Here is a 25,564-nt window from a genome sequence, read left to right as displayed (position 1 = left end):
CCATAAACTGCCTATGGGGGCCCGTTTTCTAAAAAAAAAAGTTAACGGTTGAAATGAGTTTGAAAGCACTGCTGGATTTCAGAAACTGTTCAACAGGTGGCGACGTTCTTAAGTGCCTGGACTTCTCACTTGATGGATTGATGGAGCAGCTGCAGTGTTCAGAGTGCCCTGAGATGTATTCATGGAACACATATATAATGCATCACACAATGATCACGAGGCTCGTGTTCCAAGTGCGGTATCCGTTTTATTTAAAACAAAGGTACCCAAAGTGCCACTGAAACTAGGGACAACATTCACATGTGTGGAACACAGTATCCTAATAAATAATGCACTTTCTTCATCGTCAGCAGCTGAGGGACACTCATGAGTCCTTTTAATATCTCTGCTCCGATTCCAGTGATCTTTTCAAGAGCGACAACACAGTCCCTCAAGCTTACGTCTTCAAAGTGTCTCCCATGATTCTTACAGCCCCTCCCTCCCCCTGTACTGATTGTCAGTGTGGATCATTTAACACACCTTACAACCTGGAAGTATCATTATATTGTGATGGCTAGTGCAGGTTTAATTCACAGTTTCTTTGTAAGTACAACTTGTATCACGTAAAATGATGGTGCAATGGATGCTGTTTGCAAAGTGAAACAGGACCATGTGGTGGCTGAAGGAACACAGTGAGACGAAGAGAAACACACCTAAAGTACAGCCACCACCACGATGTCAACTTTACAATGACCAAAACACAATGCCACCTACAGCTGACATACTCAACAAGATGACCTGTTGCAGACTGTGGCCTAAGCTTTCCTGTTTGCTGCCCTCCTTATCAACAGCAAAATTAGTGGCATAAATGGTGACTTTAAAAAACTAAACTGACACTTGTGCAAGTTGCGAGTTGTGCAAGTGAACTTACTTTTCAATTTCCCTTTTTCTATGGCACGCAGCAGAATGGGGAACCTTGTCTTCTGAGTGAAAAACCACTGAATGATAACTGAAGCTGTGTAAAAAGGTGTAATGCTGCAGAAAATGTTGCACAAAGTCACACACACTAGCGCAGAGTGGACTGCATGACAGGCATGCGAAGGCGACAGGTGACCAATAATTGTTCACATACTTTTCTTAAGCACAAATACACCGTTTTTCATGGGACAGAATTAGATTAGAATCATATTGAATATTAACATTTAAAACAAAAATGATCTGCGAGGGTGCAAATGATTTTGCATTAAGGCCCGAAACAAACATCTGGCCATTTTCTTAACTGCCAAGCTGAAGCCTGCGCTGCCTGCTGACAGCTGGTGTACTTCTGTAATTCAAATAAACATCAGCAAACACATAATAAGAATGCGCGCGCGCACACACATATTAAAAGGATTTTTTATCTAAAAGTCAAGTATGATGGCACAGAGTAGTTAAAGAGCAGGAAGTCCATCCTATACAGGTTGTACAGCTTCCTCTGGTAGAAGGGGCTGATATTGTTGAAGAACTGTGCAGCCATGTCACCCGTAGTCCTTGTGTGCTTGCCAGTGGTGGGAAACTGAACCTGGCTGTCCACGCCGGCCAGCTGGAGGACATAACGAGAGTCCTGCTCCAGTGTCTCGTATTTGCCTATCACGTCATAGTGGATGAGGCAGGGGTGGCAGAGTGAATGGATCCGCTCCCAGTGCTCGTTGAAGGGCTCCTCCCTCTGAGTGTGTGGGTCCACCAAGTAGTAGACAAACTCCTCAAAGGAGACATCATCACCACGCTCCAGGGCCTCTGGCTGCGGGTCTGCCCGGTGTCGCCGGATGATCTTGGTACCGTAGCGCTTGTGGAAGGCGTTGTTGTAGCGGCGGGTGAACTTGTTGCGGTAGGCGGACACCAGTCGCTCGAAAGGCTCCCGCACAAAGATGAATTTCAGGTAGCTGCGCAAGCGGCGGTTGATCTCAGAGGTCGGGTACTCGGAGAGCGTGCGCAGGTTTCCCGGGACGTGGGCTTCATTGGCGGGAATCTTCAGGGGGTCTGAGTGGTGACCCTTCCCTGTCAAAACCATCAGTACACGCTTCCAGTTGGTGCAGGCCACCTTCGGCACGTAGCAGTAGAGCATTTTGTGCTTGTCGTCCACGATGAGGTGCTTGAGGTCCTCGGGGATGAGCACACGCCTCTTTTTGGTGTGGGAACGGCACGCCTCTTTCAGCAACTCCCGGCGCCCTTGATGAGTCGCATGCACTGCGGATTGTACGTGCTGCAGGTGAACAGAGTGGGAACCGCAGTGAGGAGGAGTAGGTAATAAGGTGGATAAGTGGGATTAGGGTGGAGGGAACAAAAAAGGAAGTCAGCAGATGGAAAAGGAGAGAGAAAGGCTACGAAAGGTCAAGAAGAAAAGGTTAAAAAAATAAAAGGGAAACTAGTCTTCCCACACCTTGACACTGAACGTAAGTAAAGGTGGATAAAGGTGTCAGCTGCATTCCAGTTATAATCATTGAGCACTGCCTCTCAGAAAAGCATCTGCTGAATGAATAAATGTAAATGTATGCGTGCGTCTTCTGCACTCTGGATTGATGTGCAAAATCAATGTGTTTTGTCCCTGTAAACAAAAAAAAAACGTCTCAAGTCGAAGGAGGGGTACTGAATGAAACTCGTGAAGTCGAGCGGGCTTATCTCGGACATGACTGTATACGTTAACATAACTAAAACCGGAAGACGAGTATCAATGAAAATATCTCCGAACCCATCTCCTGAATCCTCCCCTCCTCCTGCAACCCTTCGGCTAGTGTCTAATTAATTAACACGTAATTAATGGGAATAAACGCATTTGGGCTTGGAGCTCAGCTACACCGATACAACACCTCTGGCACAAAGAGGAAAAGAGAAGTGCTCCCTTGAAATAGTTCCTACAGGACATCAACCAAACCATTTAAATACACACACACACACACACACACACACACACACACACACACACACACACACACAGTGTCTGAAACCACTCGTCCCAAGCAGGGTCACAGCAAGCCGAAGCCTAACCCAGCAACACAGGCTGGAGAGCGAGGGGACACACCCAGGACAGGATGCCAGTCTGTCAAAGGGCACCCTAGGCAGGACTTGAACCCCAGACCCACCAGAGAGCAAGAACAGGCCAAGCCCGCTGCACCACCGTGCCCCCACAATAAATGCACCAACAAAAAAATTAATTCTGGTAAAATTAAAAATAAACTACCACTTCTGTTATATAAATAAAAGCAGTGAACCAAAATAAGTAAATAAACAATGTAATACATTATAAAAATGGGTCAGTCCACTCCCATTTCTAAGGTTCACTTGGCACACAGAGTGTTTCTCTGACAAACAGAGGACAGTGTGAGTGTTTCACTAGCATTTCTGATGAGTTGAACTACAGAGTGAGACCCAGCATGTGGCACAGGTAATGAAATTCAGACGTGCACCTCGGCCTCCGTTTCTCACTGCACCACTGGGAAGAACTGAGCATGGAATTAAGCTTCGGTATTAAACAAAGCAAAAATCAGCAGCACCTAAAAAGGACTGCAGTCTCTGTTCTTTCATCACCTTCAGCTTAACACCACATGTGCTTTTGTGGCTTGAAAATGGGCCTTTCTACTCCAGAAGGAAATGACAGCACCTCTCATTGTTAACCTGCTGTTCATTAGCCACTGGGAGAAAAAATACGTACAGTACACAAAAACTGGGAGGAAAAAAATACTTAAAGAAAAAGGAAGTCACCCGGTAACGCCATTAAGATTTTATTGTACCCATGAGGAAAAGAAATGGGAAAGATGAGAGCAGATTTTCAGTTCAATTTTGCAATACAATATTTGATGGTATAGATTGTATTTGAGGGGGATGTGGTGGCGCAGTGGGTTGGACTGGGTCCTGCTCTCTGGTGGGTCTGGGGTTCGAGTCCCGCTTGGGGTGCCTTGTGATGGACTGGTGTCCTGTCCTGGGTGTGTCCCCTCCCCCTCCAGACTTACGCCCTGTATTGCTGGGTTAGGCTTCAGCTCCCCGTGACCCTGTATGGGGTAAGTGATTCAGACAGTGTGTGTGAGATTGTATTTGCTCATTTTTATTACAAATGAGACAAAACATATTTTTCTGTTTGCTAAATATAAATTGTAATAGATACAGTCTAATATTTTTTTTTACCAATAATATATTCCTCCTCCGCCATAAAACCATACACTTTCGATGCTACGATCAGCATTAATGGGCAGTTTTAATCACCCACATAATTTTTGCTATTCTGGACCTTGACATGTTCAAGAGCAAAATTCGGTGGCTTTAACGACAGTATTTCTAAAGAGTAGAGGTGGTAAGTGTGTCTTTCTGTATTCCAGGCTCCCACTTGGGTCTCATTTTCAGGGAAAATGCCTTCTTCTGCTCTCAAGTTGTGCGTGGCAACACTTTGGTACACATGGGCATAAATGTCCAGGGTGAGAAAACATTCCAGAGTGGCACCCAATGTTTGTGAGAACTCTGGATTTCTAAATCCCAGAAGAAATGTGGCTTGCTGTTTTAACTTAAAAATAAGACTAAGAGGAAGGAGAAGGAAGTATCGATGTGGTCTGTGAGCTCTTGTGGCCATCACTCACCTGGTCAGCATAGTGCAGAGACTGCAGTGGGCCTCTCCCAGACTTCCCCTGTCTTCTGGAACTCACATCACTGTGGGATGCTGTAAAAACACACACACGTACACACGAAATAAACTTTGTAGAAAAACACTCTTAAAAAAGCTTTGATGCTCAGAAACACACGTAAAATATCTTAAGCACATCTTCAGTTTTCCAGTGAAATTTCTTGAACGTTCTGAGGTCGGGGCTGCATTATCTGATTTCACTGCTGGTTTATCTGTTTACATAGATATTTACTGGATGTCGTGCATCTAAGACACCGACCTGCAACTTACTCTCAGCCACTATTGTAGCTGCTGCCAGTGCTTGTGTTTCAGGGTTTCGGTGAGGTTTCCATGAGGACTTGGAGTGATGAGCTATCCCATCAACAGCATCCTGCGGGGCATCGCCCGTCACAAATGGCAGGCGTACAAACACAAACAAGCCGCGAGAGCCAAGCTGTTGCAGCGTACATATTTCACATTAAGAAAATGTACACATGACTCGTGATACCACTCCTCTCCTGCGACAACCCCCATCCTGCTTCACAGCCAGCAGCTTGCATGTGTCCGTGGATCCCCAATGTGGACGAGTGTGTGAGAGATTCCACATGTGTGCACCAGCACCATGGAGGAGACACTGACACAGAGCGACTCTGCGCGCTTTTGTAGCACGTATGTAAACGTAGTCTTGCGTTGCGGTGCTGACGATAATGGCTAAAAACTAAGGACTGCCAGGACTAACATCAAAACACTGCAATCAGAGACACGTTAATTATTCCACCACAAAAAAATGAATAAACCTTCTCTGAACTGAGGTAAAGTAAAAATCACCAAGCTGTACAAATGTGAAAATCTGAGTAAGTAGCTTAACGCTGCACGAAACACACACTCGGCGAAGCCGCTTGTCCCAAGCTTTGCCGGACCCTACCCCGGCAACACAGGGCGGAGGGCCGGAGGGGGAAGGGACACACCCAGGGTGGGACACCAGTCCGCCACAAGGCACCCCAAGCAGGACTTGAATCCCAGACCCACCGGAGAGCAGGACCCGGCCAGACCCGCTGTGCAACCTCTACTGCACAAAAGCGTTCTTTAAATAACTAACTAAGAGGTCACTAGAGCAGCGTTTGTGGCACGACTGCAGTCTCCACTCAACGGAAACAAAGGGTGACCGCAGCGCTCTCCACTCTCGCCTACGCCGCACCAGGACTCCTGAGTGGGCAGCCGGCAGTGTAGGGGTTAACGCTAACAGGGATGCTTGTTCAAATGCCAAGAGGGGTGCTGCAGCAGTACCCTAGAGCCCTTTGAACCATTCAGCTGTAAGTGACTGAAAAGCTCATGTGCACGTAGAGGTAATCGTGTGTTAACAACCAACGGAAACAACGCAGCAGTTACTCGGTAATATCCTGGTTGTGACCAGCGAAACGCTACCGCCGGGGACTATCCAAAGAGACTGTAAACAGGAGCATGCTGAAAAAAAAAACTGTACAAATTTGTTTACACAAGAGTGCAAAGGAAAGGCAGCCGGTCTCAGATTGTTCGTTCGTTCCCAGCCGGGTGCCTCTCATCCGAGAACAGCACAGAGGAAGGATTCTGAGGGAGAAACGATGATAGTTCGGCTAAAACGATTTGTCAGTTATGGCACCTGTGTTGCAGCTAAAGCAGTTACCGTGGCCTGCGAGTGTCTTACCGCTAAGAACACAACGTGGAGAAAAGTATGAAGCTTTGTGAACTTTGCACGTCTCTCCATTGAGCAGCTAAAGAAACAACTGCCACATGGTGCATATTCAGAATGAAGAGATCTTCACCAAACACGTGAAGACTTCAAAAACATACGAAGCGTTTCTTACATGTAATTTTCTTCCTTGTACAATGCAGAGGTCGTCACAATGCCATGCAGAGGGAGGCTTTTAAAGGAAGGCATCTACGCAGAGAAAGCGCTTAGGAAGAGGTACAGGAAGAGGTTTTCGCTTATCGTGAGACTTGCTCAAGCCCACAGTGACTTGAAATCCAACTGTCATCCATTTATCTCGCCTTTGGAACTGGGCTGGTTTGACTGGACTCACTGAGCTGACCAAATTTCTCATGTCAAAAGAACCCTACTTCTCTTCTTCACACTTCCTGTGCTGAAAACGTACCGATCCCAGGCAAGATATCAATGTCGTCACTCCAAAGGCAGGTTTCTACAAGAGCAGATAAGAGCCGCAGCCAAGAGAAAGGCAGCATCTGAAGACAGACTTTGAACACGCAACCCTAAACGAGTTAAAAAGAAAATAATACCAGAGCTAAGTGCAAATCCCCCCTCCCCCCCGCAACTGAAAGACACACGATTCATAAATCATCTCAAAACAATTATTTGTTTTCTCCAAAGCGACATGCAACTCAGAGAAAAAAGTGCATTTCAGCAACAGACACAAGCTTCTCCATGTAGTCACTGAGTCCAAAACCACTGTGTTTTGCCAGCGTACAGTACATGGGTAGAGAGTATTTTGTGAAGCAGTAGAGAGCTGGTGACACCAGCACAAAAATGATCAAGAAAATACATTTTGGTGAACACTGAGGTTGGGGTTAGGGTCAAACACAAGGGTTGAAGAACCTTAAGCACATGAACAGCACTGCTGACATACAGAGCACTACTTGCTTAGTTATTCCTCCTGCTGCTGCACGAGTTGTGTTTGACCTACCAAAGCATCCCCATGTATCTTCCATCCTTGTCCCTCTCCATTGGCTGACTGTGCCTGTCTGCATCAAGTCCAAGACTCTGGATACAGCCTACAAAACCACATGAAACCAACAGACCTGCTCCCCAGTATCTACAAGGCCTGACTACTTGCCGCACCCCAACCAGACTGCCATACTCCTCCACGCAAGCATCCCAAAATCAAGCACTAATGTTTCCGGTTCTGGATCCGATGTGGTGGAATGATCTCCATCTCTCACTCAGAACTGCTGAACCTTCTCAGCGTTCAAGAATAGTCTCAAAACTCACCTCTTTCGGACCCACTTTTCCCCCGATTGCCAGCGTGCTTGATAAACACGTACTATATTATGTGTTTCATAAACTTTTTAAATAACCCTAAATGTAGTTACTAGTAATGTACATTGGTTTATACGGTGGTATGCGGTAAACTGACTCTTCAAGAATCATGTGTCTGCATCCGAATCTCTCCTTCAGTTGGTCTAATGCAGTTTTTGTATTATTCTCAGATATGTACATTGCTTTGGAGAATTGTCTACTAAATGAATAAGCATACTGTATATTTAAATGTATTAATTTATTTAGACTGATCCAAGGGTACTTACAACATAAAAGACAGAAAACGGAAAGCATGAATGAGTTGTTGTAATTAAATTGCTAGTGATTTTCCAGTCTGCTTCCTTTCTCTAGACCAACATCCGTAATAGAGGAGCCACCTGAACACACTTGAGCTGTAACACACAGTCTGAAACCGCCCGTGCCGAGTGGGGTCGCAGCAAACCGCAGCCTAATCCGGCATCACAGGGTGGAAAGCTGGAGGGTGAGGGGACACACCCAGGACAGCACACCAGTCGGTCACAAGGAACCCCAAGCAGGATTCGAACCCCAGACCTACCAGAGAGCAGGACCCAGCCAAACCTGCTACGCTACCCTTGCTAGAAAACAAACCTTCTCAAAACTGTTATAAAGGCTCCAACCTGCTAATATATGATAATGACTTATGCGACAGAGGGCAGCAATGTAAATTTTTTTTTCATTTTTTAATTTACACGATATAATGGGGGAAATCTGTCAGCTGGTTTATGTTGGTAAGCGGCTGCACTGATTCCCAACAGGATCTGACAACAAGGGGCAGGGCAAAAGAGGGAAAAGCCATTTCTTATTTCAGTAATTTGGACTGCATGCATTTTTGGTCAGAAGCAGATTTTTTCGCGGTGATAAGTGCATTTCCATTTTCAACACTCAAAATCGGCCAAGGCGCCGGATAAAAATTATTAACTGGCCAGACTTGGCCATCAACTGAGGAGCATTGCTCTGATGGCTGTTTTTTTTTTTTTTTTTTTTTAAATAATCTCCAGAGACTTGTGAAATAGGCTCAAAAACAAAGCAGAAGAAGCTTTGCTCTTCAGAAGACTTACAAGATTTGCATAGATTGGTTTCCAGTGGAAGTGGGGATTTCTGAAAACGTCCAGGAGAAGGCAGGACCTTTGCTTTCTCACTGTGCAACAGTCGAGTCGCTCCCTGCACAATTCCTCCTTTGTCCCCGTCTGCTGTTCTTCCATTGTGCTTTAAAGGCTCCAACATGTGACCCTAACCCCCGCCTCCTAATGCAGCCCAGTGCATTCTTGTTGGTTGGGGGCGGCACAGCAGTGGGACCGGGCTCCAGACAGTGGCTACGGGGGAGAGGAAGGGAGGACCCCAGCAGTCTGAAGACGTGAGGCTGGGCCGCTTCCTGCAGAATCCTCCCCGACTTCCTCAAGGCTATGCTTACCACACAACTGCACTCAGGGAATGAGATGGTGGCCGTCCAAGGCTTCAGAGGCCTTTGGGCTTTATTACAATGTCGAGCGTACATGTCTATGTGCCTTATGCATTAATTCATTGATTGCATGATAATAATCTTCTACAGAAAATTTTCTCAACCACATCTTGTTGCGTATCTGAGAATTATTAGGGCTGGGGTGGGGATGTCTATATAATTCAATATTTTGCCTGAGTTTTCCAACCCCAGTGTGTTGCCGAAACAACATCTGTGTTCCCACTTAAAGCACAATACCATTCCACGTGGCCTCGCTTGCGTACAGAAAATACATTTTGACACAGATGACTGGAATTTTGTAAATATACATCTATCTGAAAAAGGCCTCCATGAGATGAATATGATGCAAATTTGTCATGGTGACAGAAAACTTTCATCCACAGCTGTGTCAGTCAGCAGTAGGGAATAAAAGAAAAAAGTAAGTATGCATAAATTTCGCAGCCATCAGTAGGATTTTACTACCTTCCCTTAAATGGCCTGACAGGATGAGGTTTCCAGCTGTCGCTGTCAACTTTGGTGGTTTAATGACATCTATCCACTCCTTTAGTGCAACACTCATTGTGACTTGCTTTCCCCACAGCACGCCTAGAGAGGCCCACTCAGTCGACACCCTGCGGTTTAACACTCTCTTTGCTACCCTGAGCGACAATCTCCTTGTCCTGTCATCTTTGCTCTGTCGACTTGGGTCACATTCTCTTTTGCAGCCTGTGAGAAAAAATGCAGTCAAGATCATTTTGATCAGATCTCGGAAACACCCTCAAAAGAAAACAGTTCCTCACCCAGCTGTGAGAGTCCAACTGCACTGGCCCAGTATTTGGTGTGAGTAACATCCTGACATAGCTTCAAAACAAACCACCTTCGTTTTGGTGTCATGGGTTTTAGGGGGTGTTGTCACATCCACCTTAACACATGAACCAGCTATCTTAATATCAATACCGATGAGCAGCATTGCTAACCCTAACCCATCAGAACAAATGTTAGTGTACTAATTAGCTTCTACAGTAATGGTGTATTAAAGATGCACTTTAAAATCATTACATAAAAACACCAGAATATTAACGTCAATTACAAAGCTGCATTCTAGTTACACTGGTGTATACCTCAATAAACTAAATTTAATCTGAAGGAATACTACCACCACCACCACCACCACCAACAACAACAATAATAATAAAACCAAGGCTACAACAGTCTAACTACATTAAATGTGAGAAAATCTCCTTTCTGCATAACAATGAGGGTAGATTATACTGGTTTAGGGCTGTATTTATTCGTACTGTATACCTCTGTATTCTGCAGTATAAGACACCGGGCACATGTTAATAAGCTCCAGCTGACAACTGGGAATACGTCTGCACACCAGCCGTTGCCCTGTCTCCTCCGCAGCTTCCGCCGGAGTTCCCTCTGTCTACCCCTTATTTCCTGGCCCCAGTGCCAAAGTCCTGGGCTCTTAAAGAGGACATAGGGCGGTGAGCTGATGCCATCTGAACTGTCTATCAGCCAGCTGTCTGCATCTGCTCTGACACTGCATGGAGCTGTCTCCTAGGGATATAGACGTTTACAAGGTTTCACCTTTGAAACAATGGTCATCGAACTCACTCAGACACAATCGAGCACACAAGATCAATGAGTCTGCCACAAGAGTCGACGTTCACAAATTCTCAAGATGTTTACAAAATGAGGTCTTGCCTGGGCCACGAGACCTTATTCAGTCATGCTCTAAAAAGGTCTAAACTGTCCAACCTGTTTGCCTTTGGGACAGTCAGAGGAGGTGACCACCAGGAAAGCTGGGCTAAATTAACATGTAAAATCTCTGACTCCATTCATTTAAAGTTAAGCAGAATGGAGAGGGAGAAGTTTACTCAGCTAACAAAGCCTACACTGTCTGCCTCAGTTCAACACACACAAAATAAGCTTTGAGCCCCACTTCCATAAAATCTGGAAGTATACTTTAACGAGTTTTTTTTAAGATTTTTTTTTTTAAATAGTCTCATATAAATGAAAAAAAAAAAAAAAACTTATGGGAACATGCACGTAGCATCAGAGTCTGTCGACCTCACTGTAACATCTTTGCTCAAAATTGCAACTACTGACATAAAAAAAAATACCTGCACACTTACACAGACACACATGGGTAGAGCCACATACATTTCCTGGAAAGTTACTTGATAGTCTGGAGCAAGAATTCCCAGCAGCCCTGGGGCCCCCCTGTCTCTACTGAGGATGAGCTTAAAAAGCAGTGATGGGTATGGGGAAGACAACTACGGCTAAAGAGCTCCTTCCATTCACACCTCAAATGCTCATCACTAGCAGACACGAGTCCAGCAGTCGGCGGGACGCACCCACTGTTGGGTATTGCTATCTAACTGTCATAATCTGGAACTTTCCAATGGAGTCAAACCATGGATATTCAGTTGTAAACTTTACGAGAAATTACGATGATCACAACAAAAACAATAAGACAACAGTGTGATTCCAACAGAACTGTTAATTTCACTAAGTACTGTATAACAGTATGGCCTATTTGTATTTACAAAACCCACACACATCGTCTGAAACTGCTCATCCCATATGGGGTGGCAGGGAGCCGGAGCCTAAACCAGAAACACAGGGCACGAGGCTGGAGGGGGAGGGGATGCACCCAGGACGGGATGCCAGTCCATCGCAGTGCACCCCAAGCGGGACTCAAACCCCAGACTCACTGGAGAGCAGGACCCACTGTGCCACTGCCCCCCCCCCCCCTTACAAAACCTCTAAAAACAAATCTCCACGTAAATATTCTTCACTGAAGTGACTTTAGTGAGCTACAAATGCTTGGTGTACAATGGTTGCCAAGGTGTGATCTCTCCCAGCAGGAATGAGAGATATCACACTGACCTTGTGTCTGGCCTTTTGGCAAATACTGTCAAATGTTATGTGCTCAGGAGGAAGACGGAGAGCCTGAACAGCTATACGCAGAACCTACTGTTACCATGTTGCACGATTACTGTTACTGCATCTGGTCCGTGACTGAGAGCTTTGGTAAATCACTTTGCTAGTGTTTACCTCGTTCCAAAGAGCCGACAGAAACCAGACTTGAGGTCCGTTGTTAACGAGAGCGGTAGAAGTAGTCAATGTAAGACCACAGCTATCAGTGAATCTAGAGAAGGTCCGGTGGGGGACCCCACTATGAATGATATGTGTCAGACTTGATGACAGAGATTTACACTAACTTGCGCTACAAATGTTCATGTTACAGATTTTGAGAGAAACAAACATTTTACAGTTTGTTTATCATTCACTGCATTCTTTTCGTGCATCTATTTTATTAAATTTCTCTTTGCTGTAGAGTGAAAGTAAAACGTGCACTCCAGGTGTTACCTGGCAGTGAAACATACCTAAACAGAACAGAAGTGTGAGAAAACGTTAACTATACACACTATTACAGTGGTTACAGATCACAGCATAAACAAATTGAGTTACAAACACACTTGTGTTTGTAAGGTGAGGAGCCTCATCAGTAATAAAGCAGACACAACCAGATATACCGTTCAGGTTACCTGGAACCAAAGCGTACTCATCATTCATTTTTATTAATGGTTGCTTAATCGGGATCTTCTCGATCACCTGGAAATGACTGATGTGAGTATAGAGCAACATTTTTGATGAATCCCACTTTAAACTCCCCAACCAACTATTTTTCTAGATCTGTTCCTTAAGGTTGCTCAAGACGTCCCACTCTTGGCCTAGAGGAATGCAAGACAAAGTGTGGCCATGACTTAATAAAACATCTACCTATTTTGCATCTGGGGCAGCACAGCTGGGGAACAGGAATCAGTTACAGGAAATTAAGGTGACGCAAACACAGCAAAACACCTACAGATATGGAATCGAAACCAACCCCATCAGCACTTCCTGGGCTTGTGTTCTGAACCAGCTGAGACTGGGACAGGGTTTGCAAAGGTGCAATATTTCTAGCTTGTTTTCACACCCCCGAAAGGAACGTTCAAAACAAGAAAGAGAGGACATCTGTGAATGAAAAGGGGAATCCTCGGCAAAAGGACAGGGTGACTCACATGCTGACAAATTCCAGAGCCACGCTATGAGGGCCAATACATTACAGCCTTCAAAACTTGAACCCGGTCAAGATCATTCTTTAGATGAGAACGGAATACATTCAAGAGAGCCACTTTTCTGAAAAGAAGACACAGTGATTAGAGAAACACATGGGGGCTCCCCATAAAGTCCTCCTGATTTGAACTGAGAAACTTCCATTTCTTCGCATTTGCATGTAGACAAAGTAAACGTTGACATTTTCCAACAATTATATAAAAATGCTAACACCTTTTCTCATGTGGGTTACACCTTCTGAAAGGATAACATCAAGTATACGGAATACTGACTCAGGCTGAATGAGTTAATGGGTTAAACAGGAGCCATTTAAAGATGTTAAAGTAAATTTTTGTTTCCAAATGACTGTGTGTGTGTGTGTTTTCTTTGTGCATGACATAGAGGAAAAAGGGGATAAAACTTGGAGGGAGGTGCGTTTTACCAGATTCGTGTCACTCCTGGGACAACTGAGCACAAGGCCCCATCCAGGTCAACAGTGAAGTAGCTGAGGGGCAAATCGAAGGGAATGCGGCAGGGAGGCCTTGGCTACAAAACAACCAGTCTGTAAGAGGAGATGGCGGGAACCAAGCAAGAGCCCAGTTTTCACCATTTTTCCGGCTACAGAACTGAAAAATGGTTTTTCACTGTTTGTTTGCTTATTGGGCAATAATTAAGTTTGTTCTGCCAATAAAGACCCATAAACTATTAAAGACAAAAAACAAGGCAGGAGACTTATGGCCAAGTCTGTCACCACAGTTCAGGCACACTGAGCTGCTGAGCTGCCATGCAATGGAGAAGGATAGGTAACTAACTATCTGGCCTTGTGTGTAATCAGTGTTCCATGTCTATTTGAGATACCAACAGGGCAGACAGTTCCTTAACTATGTCTAGGAGATATGAGTCTCATGCAGTGTGAGACACAAGGTATGGGCAGAACAACAAACGAGCACATCCATAAAGTCACAAACCACTGGCAGAATAAACTGTGTAAGACAGACATCATCTGTGATATTACGCCAGCTTGCAAGTTAATGTCCAAAATTTTAGGTCACTAAATGACAAAAAAAAAAATCTGCCGCTTTCTTCATGGAAGTGATAAGAGCAAAGAAGCCTCAACGTATTACGTAAACCTCCCATGTGGGAATTAATTTTTGAAAGAAGGAGAGCTGGAGTTGAGTATTACAGAAAAAAATGGAAAGGGCTAGAGGAGATGATCACTTTTTCATCCTTGTCTCACTGATAAAAAAGGCTCTTTGCTGGTTGGAAGCAACTCAAACAAACCACAGCCCCTCCTTCTTGGGTGTGAAGCCACAAAACATTGACAAAAATTTGGTGGGGTTACAGGAACACGGACATAGTATAAGACAACGGTTGTAGCATGTGCCTTGTGGTTTGATCAATGACTGTTAACTACAGAACAATGGACACTGGATTTCAAAAAATATTATTTCTAGAAAATATTACAATTTATGAAAAAGAGACACAGATAAACATTAAGACCACAAAAAGTGTATAAATTAATACATAGACATACATATAAACATACAGAGATACCTGTGTATGAACAAACATTTGCAAAATGTTTTCAGAAAAGCCATGTGTGTAGACCTATCATAGTGTTGTAGATCCATTACTCAGCAAGCCCAGGACATGACTCAATGCTTCCCTCTCTCAAAGTTTGCAAAGCAGGCTCTTGTTAGTGCATTTCGTAGCACTAAATATCCATTGTGTTTTATAATTCTAACTTCCATTGTTTTCTCAGAAACATACATATGTGCATTTATATTTACATTTCATTAAACACTGTACATACATGTATGCATGTATTTATGTATGCATGCATGCATATATACAGTATGTATGCATATATTCTGTATATTACATACGTATGTATATGTATATTATATATGATATAGTGTGTATATTATATATGATATGGATACAGTCTATGTATGTGTGTGCATGTATGCACACATACATAGACTGTATCCATATCATATATGCACATATCATATATGAAAACATAAAATGTCAGGAACTGCCACCCTCATATAATCTGCTGTCCCAAGAATGGACTAAATCCAGTTTATCTGGTCCCACTGGTCAAGGGGCTGTGCAACACTGCTGCTTTCATGGGCAGAGCTGTAGCTGGCCTGAGCACTTCTCTGTGCTCGTCAGCTCTTACACCCTCATGTATGTGCATGTATACATACATTTTACACTGACTTTACCTGGTGGACCACTTGTTGCTCCTCTGTCTGTCACACTTTGTTTCAATAGTCACCTAGCTCATGTGAACTGGGGAAATAAATTACTTAAAAGCATTTAACTGCTCATAAAAAGACACCCTCACTTACATTTGATAGTTAATGAGACATCTGCTTTGCATCTATTTCATTCCAGAACACAAATTAAAGCAGCATGGTTTTAATACTTAATTTGTGATACCTTTGCGGGAGAGAGTAGGAGCGATGGTGACATGCCAGCTGAACTGCACTCAGGACTTGAGCTAAGCATGAGTGCTGGAAAAGGGCAGCTCTTTCATGTGAAGAAAGGGAGGAAACCAAGACAAACCCAGGGAGCTTCTGCATTCAGCAAGTACACACACACACTTTCAGAACCGCTCGTCCCATACGGGGTCAACGGGGAACCGGAGCCTAACCCAGCAACACAGGGCGTAAGGCCGGAGGGGGAGGGGACACACCCAGGACGGGACGCCAGTCCGTCGCAAGGCACCCCAAGCGGGACTCGAACCCCAGACCCACAGGAGCGCAGGACTGTGGTCAAACCCACTGCGCCACCGCACCCCCCAGCATTCAGCAAGTATTAATAGGTAAACCCCCGAACGAGGTTACGGTCCCCTGAATCTTACAATCATATCAGTGTCGGTGAGGCATCTTAAAAAACCAGATGAAATCCCTCCTTTTTGTACCAGGCTATACTGGGGTACTCAAAATGCGAGGCTTTAAAAAAAACACATGAAAAAAACCCAAGAAATAAAACATCTTTGTTAGCAAAATCCTGTTTGCCAGGCACACCAGCAAGTAAGTTTCACAGGCAGGCAGCTGAATGCTGGCCATAAGCAATTCCTCCACATCTGTACCTTATCATAGAAAAAGCAAGGAGTTGTTGTCCAAACCAGATCCCTCTAGGATCGCTATTACACTCAACATCTGCATCCAAAGAAGTCTCTCACCACCTGGACCAGTTTAAAGCAATTACATTTCAGCAGAGTCAATTTCTACCAGCAGAAACAAAACATTGCAGCATTTTAACGGTTTTCTAGTAACTCAGCACAGATAAAAGCTACATGGTATCAACAAATGTAAAACTGCAGGTAAAAATCTTCCAGGAGCAGGCGGGATGGTGACATGCCAGTTAAATGTAAATAAGGAAAAAATAATGAACAATCTATAAAGGTTGTGCCGCAGCTCCTAAACAATTTTATCAGTCAACCATATGCAAAGAAAGATTGTTGTTTTTTTTTTTTTTAATTTCTTATTCTTCAAATTCCAAGTCAAAATCCACATTATTTTATAATTAATAGGGTGTTCCTGCAGGGGGTGTGGTGGCACAGTGGCGCAGTGGGTTTGGCTGGGTCCTGCTCTCTGGTGGGTCTGGGGTTCGAGTCCTGCTTGGGTGCCTTGTGACAGACTGGCGTCCCATCCTGGGTGTGTCCCCACCTCCTCCAGCCGTATGACCTTTGTTGCTGGGCTAGGCTCCAGCTCACTGTGACCCCACTTGGGACTAACAGCTTCAGCCAGCGTGACACAGTGTGTGTGTGTTCCTGCTGGTGTTCTCTTTTGTCATTTGGTTTTATGCCACATCCTCACTCCTAAACACAGATGGCAATGACAGGAACACCAGTTTTTTTATGAAAACAGCCTCAACATTCTTCCCAAAGGTGAGGTATACTGGGAGTACTTCAAGTATATCGGCAAAACTCGCAGCTTGACTCATTGGGAGTTTTGCCGATATACTTGAAGTACTTCCAGTATACCTCACCTTTAGGAAGAATGTTCCTGCTAGTCTGGGTTGATGGACTGGGTTGTGAAAAACATCAAACATACTGTCACTAAAGAGTGATGAAGCAACAGAGCCCATGGTTTCCTAGAGGAGGGAAGAAACCTCAAACAGCTGGCATGCTAACACAGATAGAGCACTGACAAGGCTGACTCCCTAGCTCTGCCAGGGCAGGCGTGAACTTATCTTACTTGTGAGAAAGGAAGGGATTTCAATTCTCACTCTGCACCAGCTTCATGATTTCCTCTTGAGGCACAGGTATGGACCTGGAAAGCACCCTTCTCCACAACCCTTCAGCCCCTCCCTATATCCGTTCCTCCACCGTCGGCAAGGAACTGGAAACCTGAGAGGTGAAAAGGGTGGAAAGTACTGGTGTTCCCGGAGGAGGCCTTAGAAAACATTCCAGGGGATTCTTTTTTTTTTTCCCTTTTATTAACCAAGTATAGAGTGAATGTTTGTGTGCCTCTCTCATTATGACTGTAGAGTATTCCTGCAAAACCACTGACTCTCACAATCAGAGACAGCATCGTACTCCGAGTCTGATTTTACCGAGTCTTTGTCCTTTTTGAACATATACAATAAAGCCAATAAACAGCGCACAGGATACGCACGACATTCTTTGCTCCAGTTTACGCTACTTCCTGCCATGACGGATGAAGAGAGGGATTGTGGCAATGTTCATGCTTGACCCCATGCCGAGGCCATGCAGAGCCAGGGCAAAACACCCAAGTACCGGGCACATCGCACTGATTCAAACATCTACGCAACAGGAGTAAATGAGTAACACTAATGTGTAACTACCTGTACGAAGTTATCAAGACAAAACACAACTTCCAGTATTCAGGGTTACTAAGCTAACCCCCTAGCTGAGGTTCACCGTAGATGGCAACATTGTTTTCACCATGCAAAATGAGGCTTGGAACACTTCTCAGAATACAAAGTGCAAGTACCAAACAACAACAAATGCTGTAGCTAAGAAAGCACTTTCACAGAGTAGGTCCCAGAGGTGATTCTGACTCACCCTTTGGGACTCAGTCAATGCTGCTTTAGTCAGAGGACTGAGAATGAGTGCTGGGTGTCCCCAGGCCACTGCCTTTTCAGTACTGTAGCCTAGAAACAGACACCGCTTCGAACAGGCCGTGCACCAGCCTGCGGAGTTAAGACACCAGAATCACACACAAAAAAGAGGAGAGCTGACCTGTCACACATAGATTAAAAAAAAAAAGAGGTAATCCTTGTCTGACACACTTGCCGGCCGGAATCTGGCTTCGGAGTGAGCCTGTAGGCATCGGAAAAGCTTTCCCTATGAACAGAAAACTATGTTCTATACACTGCAGCCGTTTAGCTCAGTTGGTGTGTGAACAATCCTGGGTTTAATGCCTGTATTTGGAAGGGCCCCCTATACTGTTATAGAGAGCAGCTGATAACATAGGCGTAGAGCTGCTGGCTGAAGTCTCACCTACTGCTATATTTCTACTAAATAGCTCCTGTAAAACTTGCCAGCTGTTGAAATTTGTGAATAACTGTAAGCACCTTAAAATTGTAAGTTGCTCTGGGAAAAAAAAAAAAAAATGTTGGCTAAATTAATAAATGCAAAACCATCCAGCTGACAGGTAGAAACTTGATCATCAAAGCTGATGTTGTTCCGTCTACCCCGTGCCCTGCGCCCAAGGCAAATCAGAGCGTTAGGTACTCAACTTCACGCCGGTTTACCTATTTACACAGGACAGGGAAATATTCTTACTGTATCAGTTCAGGGTTAGTACCTTAAGAGAACCACAACAGGAGCAGGATTCAAAACAATTTTCAGTCAATAGCCTTAACTGTCATGCAACCTGTCAGCCTTATTCAGTAATGCAATAGCAAAGTAAGTTACTGCATATTTAATCTGCGCATGGCTATTTTTTAAGTGTGTAAAACACTGCATTTGCCTACATGTTTATGCGCAGGTGGGCAGTCCCTGGGTGTCCGTCCTGGAAGCGTCGCGGTCACCAGAGAGACGCCGAGCGACGCGACTCCGCAGACGAAAGTCGCGGATACAGGTTATGCGGCTCAGAGTCACACTCAGAGCGCGCGAGAGCAGTGCAGGGGAGCAGACCGAAGGGGGCTCTCGCGCTCCCCGTGCTCGTGCGCACGCCGGCGGTTTGGAGTGTCGAAGCTCCTCCGAGCAGAGTGCAAGAGCCAGGCTTGTGTGAAAAAGTGTGTAACCTTTATATGCGGCCGGCCGCGGCGGCCTCGGTGTGTCTTCACCCCCCCCCCGTGTCATCGCGCGGGGACGCAACCTGCCACTTGTCGCGGAGCCGCAGCGGCAGAGTCGCGCAAAAAAGCGAAGGGAACCACGTACGTAGGAACTTTTACTTACGCCGTTACGGGCTCAAAGTCGGAGCGCGTTTCCACACAGCCGAACTACATTTTTTTAACGGCGCCACAGCGGAGGGAAAGGGCAAAACGAGTCGCGCTCGCACGATAATAACAGGGTACATACATTTGGTTGAACGGGACGGCAGGCGGGTACCGCGCAGCGCTCCGTCGTTACCTGGACTCGAGTCTCCCTGGAGGTAATACACGAGCAGGAAGATGGAGCACGCGCCTGTGGCCAGCACCATCCGCTGCCGGCTCCCTCGCGGTCTCCACATGCTGGGCGTCACGAGCGGCGCGCATTCAGCGGATTCAGCCGGACGACCGCGACGGGGTCCCGAGAACGCGGGTCCCGCGCGGGGCGCTCATTCGCGCGCAGGAGCAAGGGTCACCAGCGAGTGCGAGAGAAGGGATGGGTGGGGAGGGGGGAGCTCTGGCAAAAAAAGCTTTCAGTGAAGTAGCGGCACAACTCAACTGATCCCTACTGCGAGCACTTCGTGGTAGAGCTTGTGTCAGAAAGTCCCAGAGAATTCGTCGGCAGACGCGTCGCCGCTGTCACACCCCTCAGTTATTAAGATAAATTGAAAGGACATTCGCTCAACTTTTTTTTCCCAGAACATGGAGGGCAGGCAGTGTCCCCGTGACGTGAGCAGCCGCCCTTTACCCGCCTCGTGCCTCCAGTCGAGCACCGCGGGCCCCTGCGCGTCAGGCTTTGTGACTCACGTTGAAAGTCCCTGAAACAAAGCAAAGTGTAAATCGCGCGTAACGCGTCCGAGTTGGTTTATTGCGTATTTTTGTATTTGCCCTCATTACCGCGAGTTGCTTCCAGAGAGGAGTGGAAACTTAAAGCTGTCCAGATGGTGTCATTTACAGTCCACATTAACTTAAGTGACTGACGTACTGTGGCAGCTCGTGTGTGCAATCCTTAAGAGCTTTTATAACATTTTAATTATATATGACATGTATATCATATATTTAATTTCTAATTACGATAAGAACCGTTATCGTACAGTGAGAAATTTCTCCCTCTCAGAAATGCATGAACCGCCAAGAAATTGGAAGTGACGTGTGAGTGAGTTGTTGATGTGTATGATATACAAAAAAAATACAATAAATATAAGAACTGCACTTTAAAACTCCTTGCTCTAATCATAAACATATTAACCTTACAAAATAAAACATAATTTCGACCTGCCTGGCCCGAGGGTTTTATTACATTTTAATAAATGCATGGTATGTCTAGTGTAATGTCTTAACAAGTCAACACTAGTCCACATCGTGTCATTTCTTTCTCAAATGGAATTAGAAAGGAATTACACAAAACGCGTCGCGGTAATGGCCACAAATCTACCTGAGTTCAAATGTATATACTCAACTCTGTTAGACTATGCCTGCGTAAATGAAAATATAAAATATATTCTCAATTTGTTTTCCCACAAGGAACAGCCGTTAAACGACTAGCAGCACTGGCATCTGAAACCGTTTTAAAACAACGGACTATTTTATTTTACTAGACGCAAACTACCACTCGAAATTTCTGAAGGTATTAGTGGCACACAGTTCCGAAAAGCGAACATCTAACACATTATCTGTTTCTTTGGTCTCATTACGAACCATCAAAAAGCTGAATGTCACGGTTAAGAAACACAAATATTCTCGCAAGTCCTACAGCGGGAATATAACTTTTAAATGGGACTTCAGCGTCCAGCAGTGACAAGAAGGCGGCTAACGACAGCTAAACTCGGAAGTTTTCAGGTTTTTAATAATATAATATATTTTTATCATTATTATTTTTAATGTTATTGTTATTACAATATATTAAGCACGTTTTCAGTGGCGTTCCAAGTGCGCCTGTACAATATATGTCATTTTAGACCCCTCTAGTGGTCTTCACGACAACAGTTGAATTGTACTCAGGAGTTATTGTTATACATTTTTTTTTAATCAGCAAGTTGAATTAGAGAAAGAAAGTGTTCATGTAGTATGTTAGACCCTCGCTCAGTTCTCTTTTCTAAACTAAAAGGAAGCTCCTTGGCTCATGAAACGAAGTAATTGCAGCTGGAAATTCCTACTAATCAGAGTCATGGACTGCTTTGGTGAAGGGGCACCGAAGAGGAAAAGAGTCCTGTACCCCACACACTTTGTCGCCTCAGCTTTTCTTTCATGGAAAGGCTTATTGAGCACTGGAGGGGAAGGGGGAAAAAAAAAAAAAAACATGCAAAGGAAATCAAACCCACAAGAGAACTTTGACATGGCCTAATCCATGATACTGTCAATAGCTGAAACCCTTAAAAATTCAATGAAAGGAATAAAAATGAGTGATGGTGCCTGTATGGCATTTTCAGATAGGTTAGTCTAGAAAGGTGTTCGTTCAGTGTGTCTAAATGGTGCGAGTCTGGCCGTGTGTGGGATACCTAGTGTCCTTCCCGCAGCTCCAGTCAGATCTCATTTCTCAGCTCATGATGTTTAATGTTCATGCCTAGATTTGCACTGAGCACATGTGACCTTTAGGACTGCAAGTCTTTGAAAGTCCAAGCCTGAGGTATCACTTGAGGGCATTAAATGATGTGCACAGTTCTTCACAGCAACAGAATCGTGTCGGTGGACGTCTCACTGACAGTCAAACCAACAGCAGCCTGGTACACGCTCCACCTCTCCCGACCTTTCATGTTACACCTATCTCATTTGTTTGTGAAATCCTTTTAAAAACCAAAGTAAAATTTCAAAATATTGATCAATATAGCTTTCCATCCTAAAAATACCAGCTGTAAATCTTGCTGGAATGGGACATTCATCAAAAACGAAAGGGCACGTTTTTTTGAATATTCGGAACAGTATTCTTTCATAACTATGTACATTACATATACTTATTTATGTTCTCCAAAACAAAACATTATGCTACCTACAATGACTTGCCCATTCATACAGCAGGGTAATTTTTTGAAAATTAATTTCATGAGCATCACAGGATCACAGCAAAAAAAGAGACAGAGAGCACACCAAGAAACTTCAATTACATCCGAAAACGTAAAACATGGGCAGAAGGTCAAAAAAAATATCAAGAAGGTATTTGAAGTGTAAATATGATGATCAAAGACACTACAGTTCTAGTGGGATTTAAACATGGGTCTTTCGAGTGCAAGGGAACAGCTCTAACCAGTAAAATATCTGTGTTTTATGTGAATATATTAATATTTCTACTCAAAATTACTAATATTTTTCCATCTAACTTAAATTAGAAATTATATTGACAGCATTTTGATAACTTTTCTAGAGATCATAGTCAAACTTAAGCTGAGAGGAACACCAATTTGTGATGTGGAGCGGAGAGCACATGACCAAAATGAGGCCTAAGTGTGTATTTTGATCTCTCACATGACACCCACCCTCAGCTGGAGTGCAACCGGAATGACCCATCACCTCAGCAGCCTGCCAGGCTTAGTATTCCAGATCTCGGTTCACATTTTCCAACTGAGCCATTATGACAGGTGGCACTAATAACAGCTGCAGCAGACCAAGTGTATTTCGCATATTTTATTTATGGTACGTAGGATGAGTTTTCACTCACCATTTGCTGAGAGCGTGGGTGGGAGGGGTGTGGTGGGGATAGCTTAATGTTATTGTGTAAAATATATATATATATATAATACATATATATATAGGGGTGAGGTGGTGCAGTGGGTTGGACCAGGTCCTGCTCTCTGGTGGGTCTGGGGTTCGAGTCCTGCTTGGGGTGCCTTGTGGCGGACTGGCGTCCTGTCCTGGGTGTGTCCCTTCCCCCTCCGGCCTTACACCCTGTGTTGCCGGGCAGGCTCCGGTTCCCCGCGACCCCGTCTGGGACAAGCCGTTCAGAAAATGTGTGTGTGTGTGTGTGTGTGTGTGTGTGTGTGTGTATATATATATATAGTAAAATATATGTATAAAAGTGTAGGAGACAGTCTGACCCATGTCCACGTATGTGCTATAATAAACCAAGATGTGAAAGATTGCGAACATCAGTAATAAAACAGTTGAAGGGCAATGCCAAGGTGAACCCAGGTGAGGTGTTCATTTACAAAATGATATGTGCCAGTGCTGGATGGTGAACTTGACGAGTCATAGTTGAAGGTGCGGTGGCTTAGAGATGAGGAGATGTTGGAAAAGGACAGGAGCTCAGAGGATGGGGATGTGTCATCATTTGGTACCAAGCTTCTTGAACACAGGTCAGTATCTACTGGGTGGACCTGCAAGGTTCATGACAATTTCCCTTCAGCAAACTGGACCTCTCTGTTACCACCACAGTTATCAAACAATATCTTTAATCTCTAACAAACAAAAGCACAATGTGTATGACCAAAGAAGAAAAGCGGTCTTCCTTTTGCCTATGTCAGTGAGTTTACGTACAGTAAATGACCACACAGAATACGTGCAACAAAAATGAGCGAGATGGTAAGATCACTAAATCTTACAGTATCTCATATTCACACTGGATCCTCAGTTTGAATCCATCATTTGAGCTCTGGCAAAACCGCAACTGAGATCTCTTCGTTCTTCTTCCTCCATAAGAAAGAAGAGATCTCGGTTGCGGTTTTGCCAGAGCTCAAACGATGCCAGGGAGACAAACAAGGGTTGAGAAACTGCACGTTAAAGAAAGCAGCCAGAGTCTTACACATGCAGTGTCAGGGAAACGTTAAATCCAACATTTTTGTCTGAAGGCCTCTTTGTAGACCCAACATGACCTGATAAATGTGCAGCAATGTCAGCCTCTTCTTCTCCGCATGTGGAGGGGGACGACAAATGAGAATCACGTCTGTCATTCTGTCCCAGACAGTAAACCTTTCGGCGGGACGTAACCTTGAGCTGGAACACACCCACCTGCCTACCACAGAAACAGAGCAGATTCAGATTTGAGGGAGAACATCTGTATAACATGTTAGCAGGCAGCTGTGTTTGCCAGGGGATCCCGTGTCCCACCTAATCCCCCATCCCCAATAAACTCTAAACACATTTCACTGCAAACAGATTTTCACAAGGAACAATCATAATAGGATCACTGTGTTCTTGCTTTAGTGAACAATTTAAAGCAATTATTATTTAAGCAGTTATATGCACTATTTCTAAGCATGTTATATCTATCTATATATATATATATAAGCAATTATATGCATTATTTATAGCAATCTACTCTCATAAAAGCAACATCTGTTTGTAACTGAATTCATTTGTTAAAAATAAAATATTGGCAATGTTGAAATTCCATGGCCTCATATAATAAACATGGGAAATGGGCACAGCATGACTTCACGAAGTAAATAAATGCGTTCTATCTGTGGTGTGGCTAAAAGTGAAAAAGGGCAGTTAGTAGAAAAAAACAGAAGAAACATACTGTGTAAGTTACTTGGTTCTCCTTGTAAATCTCTTCTACTGCTACTCTTGTTAGAACAATAAAGAAGGCAGATGCCTTTGGGGAAAAACAATGACAAAGGCGGTGAAGGCCAAATATTCCACATACAGCAATTCAGGTTACAAGAATTTCATATAACATCCCTACTTTATCTTTCAAGGCAATTTTATTTTTGCATTTATGAGAACCAAACTTGGATTTCGAGGTTCACCCAACAGCCAAGTAGTGCAAGGCCAAAGTCACCATGCGGTATTTGCAGTTATACATATATACTGTATGGTCTCCAGTTTGGCTCATGTTGCGTTATGTTCTCAACCTTTCCCTCTCTCGCTCGCAGCTGAGTTCCTATCAAAATTGAAGCAGTCTCAAACCATATGTCTTTCAAACCCACTTCTCTCCGAAGCTCCTATCTAGTCCATGAATTTACAAAAAACTTCTATATTTCTTATCAGTTCTATATGCTGCAACTAATGCTATATATTTTTTATCTTTATATATACATTGGGGGGGTGCAGTGACACAGTGGGTTGGACCGGGTCTTGCTCTCCGGTGGGTCTGGGGTTTGAGTCCCACTTGGGGTGCCTTGCGACGGAC

At 44.3% G+C, this 25,564-nt stretch overlaps 1 protein-coding gene across 2 annotated transcripts; it reads right to left on the bottom strand.

Moving 5' to 3' along the window:
• Window positions 1-240: 240 nt before the first annotated feature.
• Window positions 241-20,776, bottom strand: LOC108939113 (carbohydrate sulfotransferase 11-like). 2 transcript variants are annotated; one of them, XM_018760248.2, is made up of 4 exons: window positions 19,766-20,776; window positions 4,584-4,663; window positions 3,966-4,004; window positions 241-2,221 (listed from the first exon to the last, which is right to left on the bottom strand). In XM_018760248.2, exons 1-4 carry the CDS (start codon window positions 19,863-19,865, stop codon window positions 1,376-1,378), a joined length of 1,065 nt encoding a protein of 354 aa, XP_018615764.2. In that variant the 5' UTR covers window positions 19,866-20,776; the 3' UTR covers window positions 241-1,375. The 2 variants fall into 2 exon arrangements, with proteins under 2 accessions (XP_018615764.2, XP_029102200.1); XM_029246367.1 differs by lacking the exon at window positions 3,966-4,004.
• Between the last annotated feature and the right edge of the window lie 4,788 nt (window positions 20,777-25,564).

This window comes from Scleropages formosus, chromosome 19, assembly GCF_900964775.1.
Source record: "Scleropages formosus chromosome 19, fSclFor1.1, whole genome shotgun sequence".
NCBI classification, from domain to species: Eukaryota; Metazoa; Chordata; class Actinopteri; order Osteoglossiformes; family Osteoglossidae; genus Scleropages; species Scleropages formosus.
Note: the sequence above shows the minus strand (reverse complement) of the source record. Positions and strands in the feature narration are given on the sequence as shown.

Bases quoted from the DNA above. Each gene is read 5' to 3' on its own strand.
- LOC108939113 (XM_018760248.2), bottom strand. From the start codon at position 19,865: ATGTGGAGACCGCGAGGGAGCCGGCAGCGGATGGTGCTGGCCACAGGC. The intron at 4,664-19,765 runs GTAACGACGGAG...GTGTTTTTACAG, and splicing joins CCAGGGAGACTCGAGTCCAG to CATCCCACAGTGATGTGAGT. The intron at 4,005-4,583 runs GTGAGTGATGGC...TACCCCATACAG, and splicing joins CTCTGCACTATGCTGACCAG to GGTCACGGGGAGCTGAAGCC.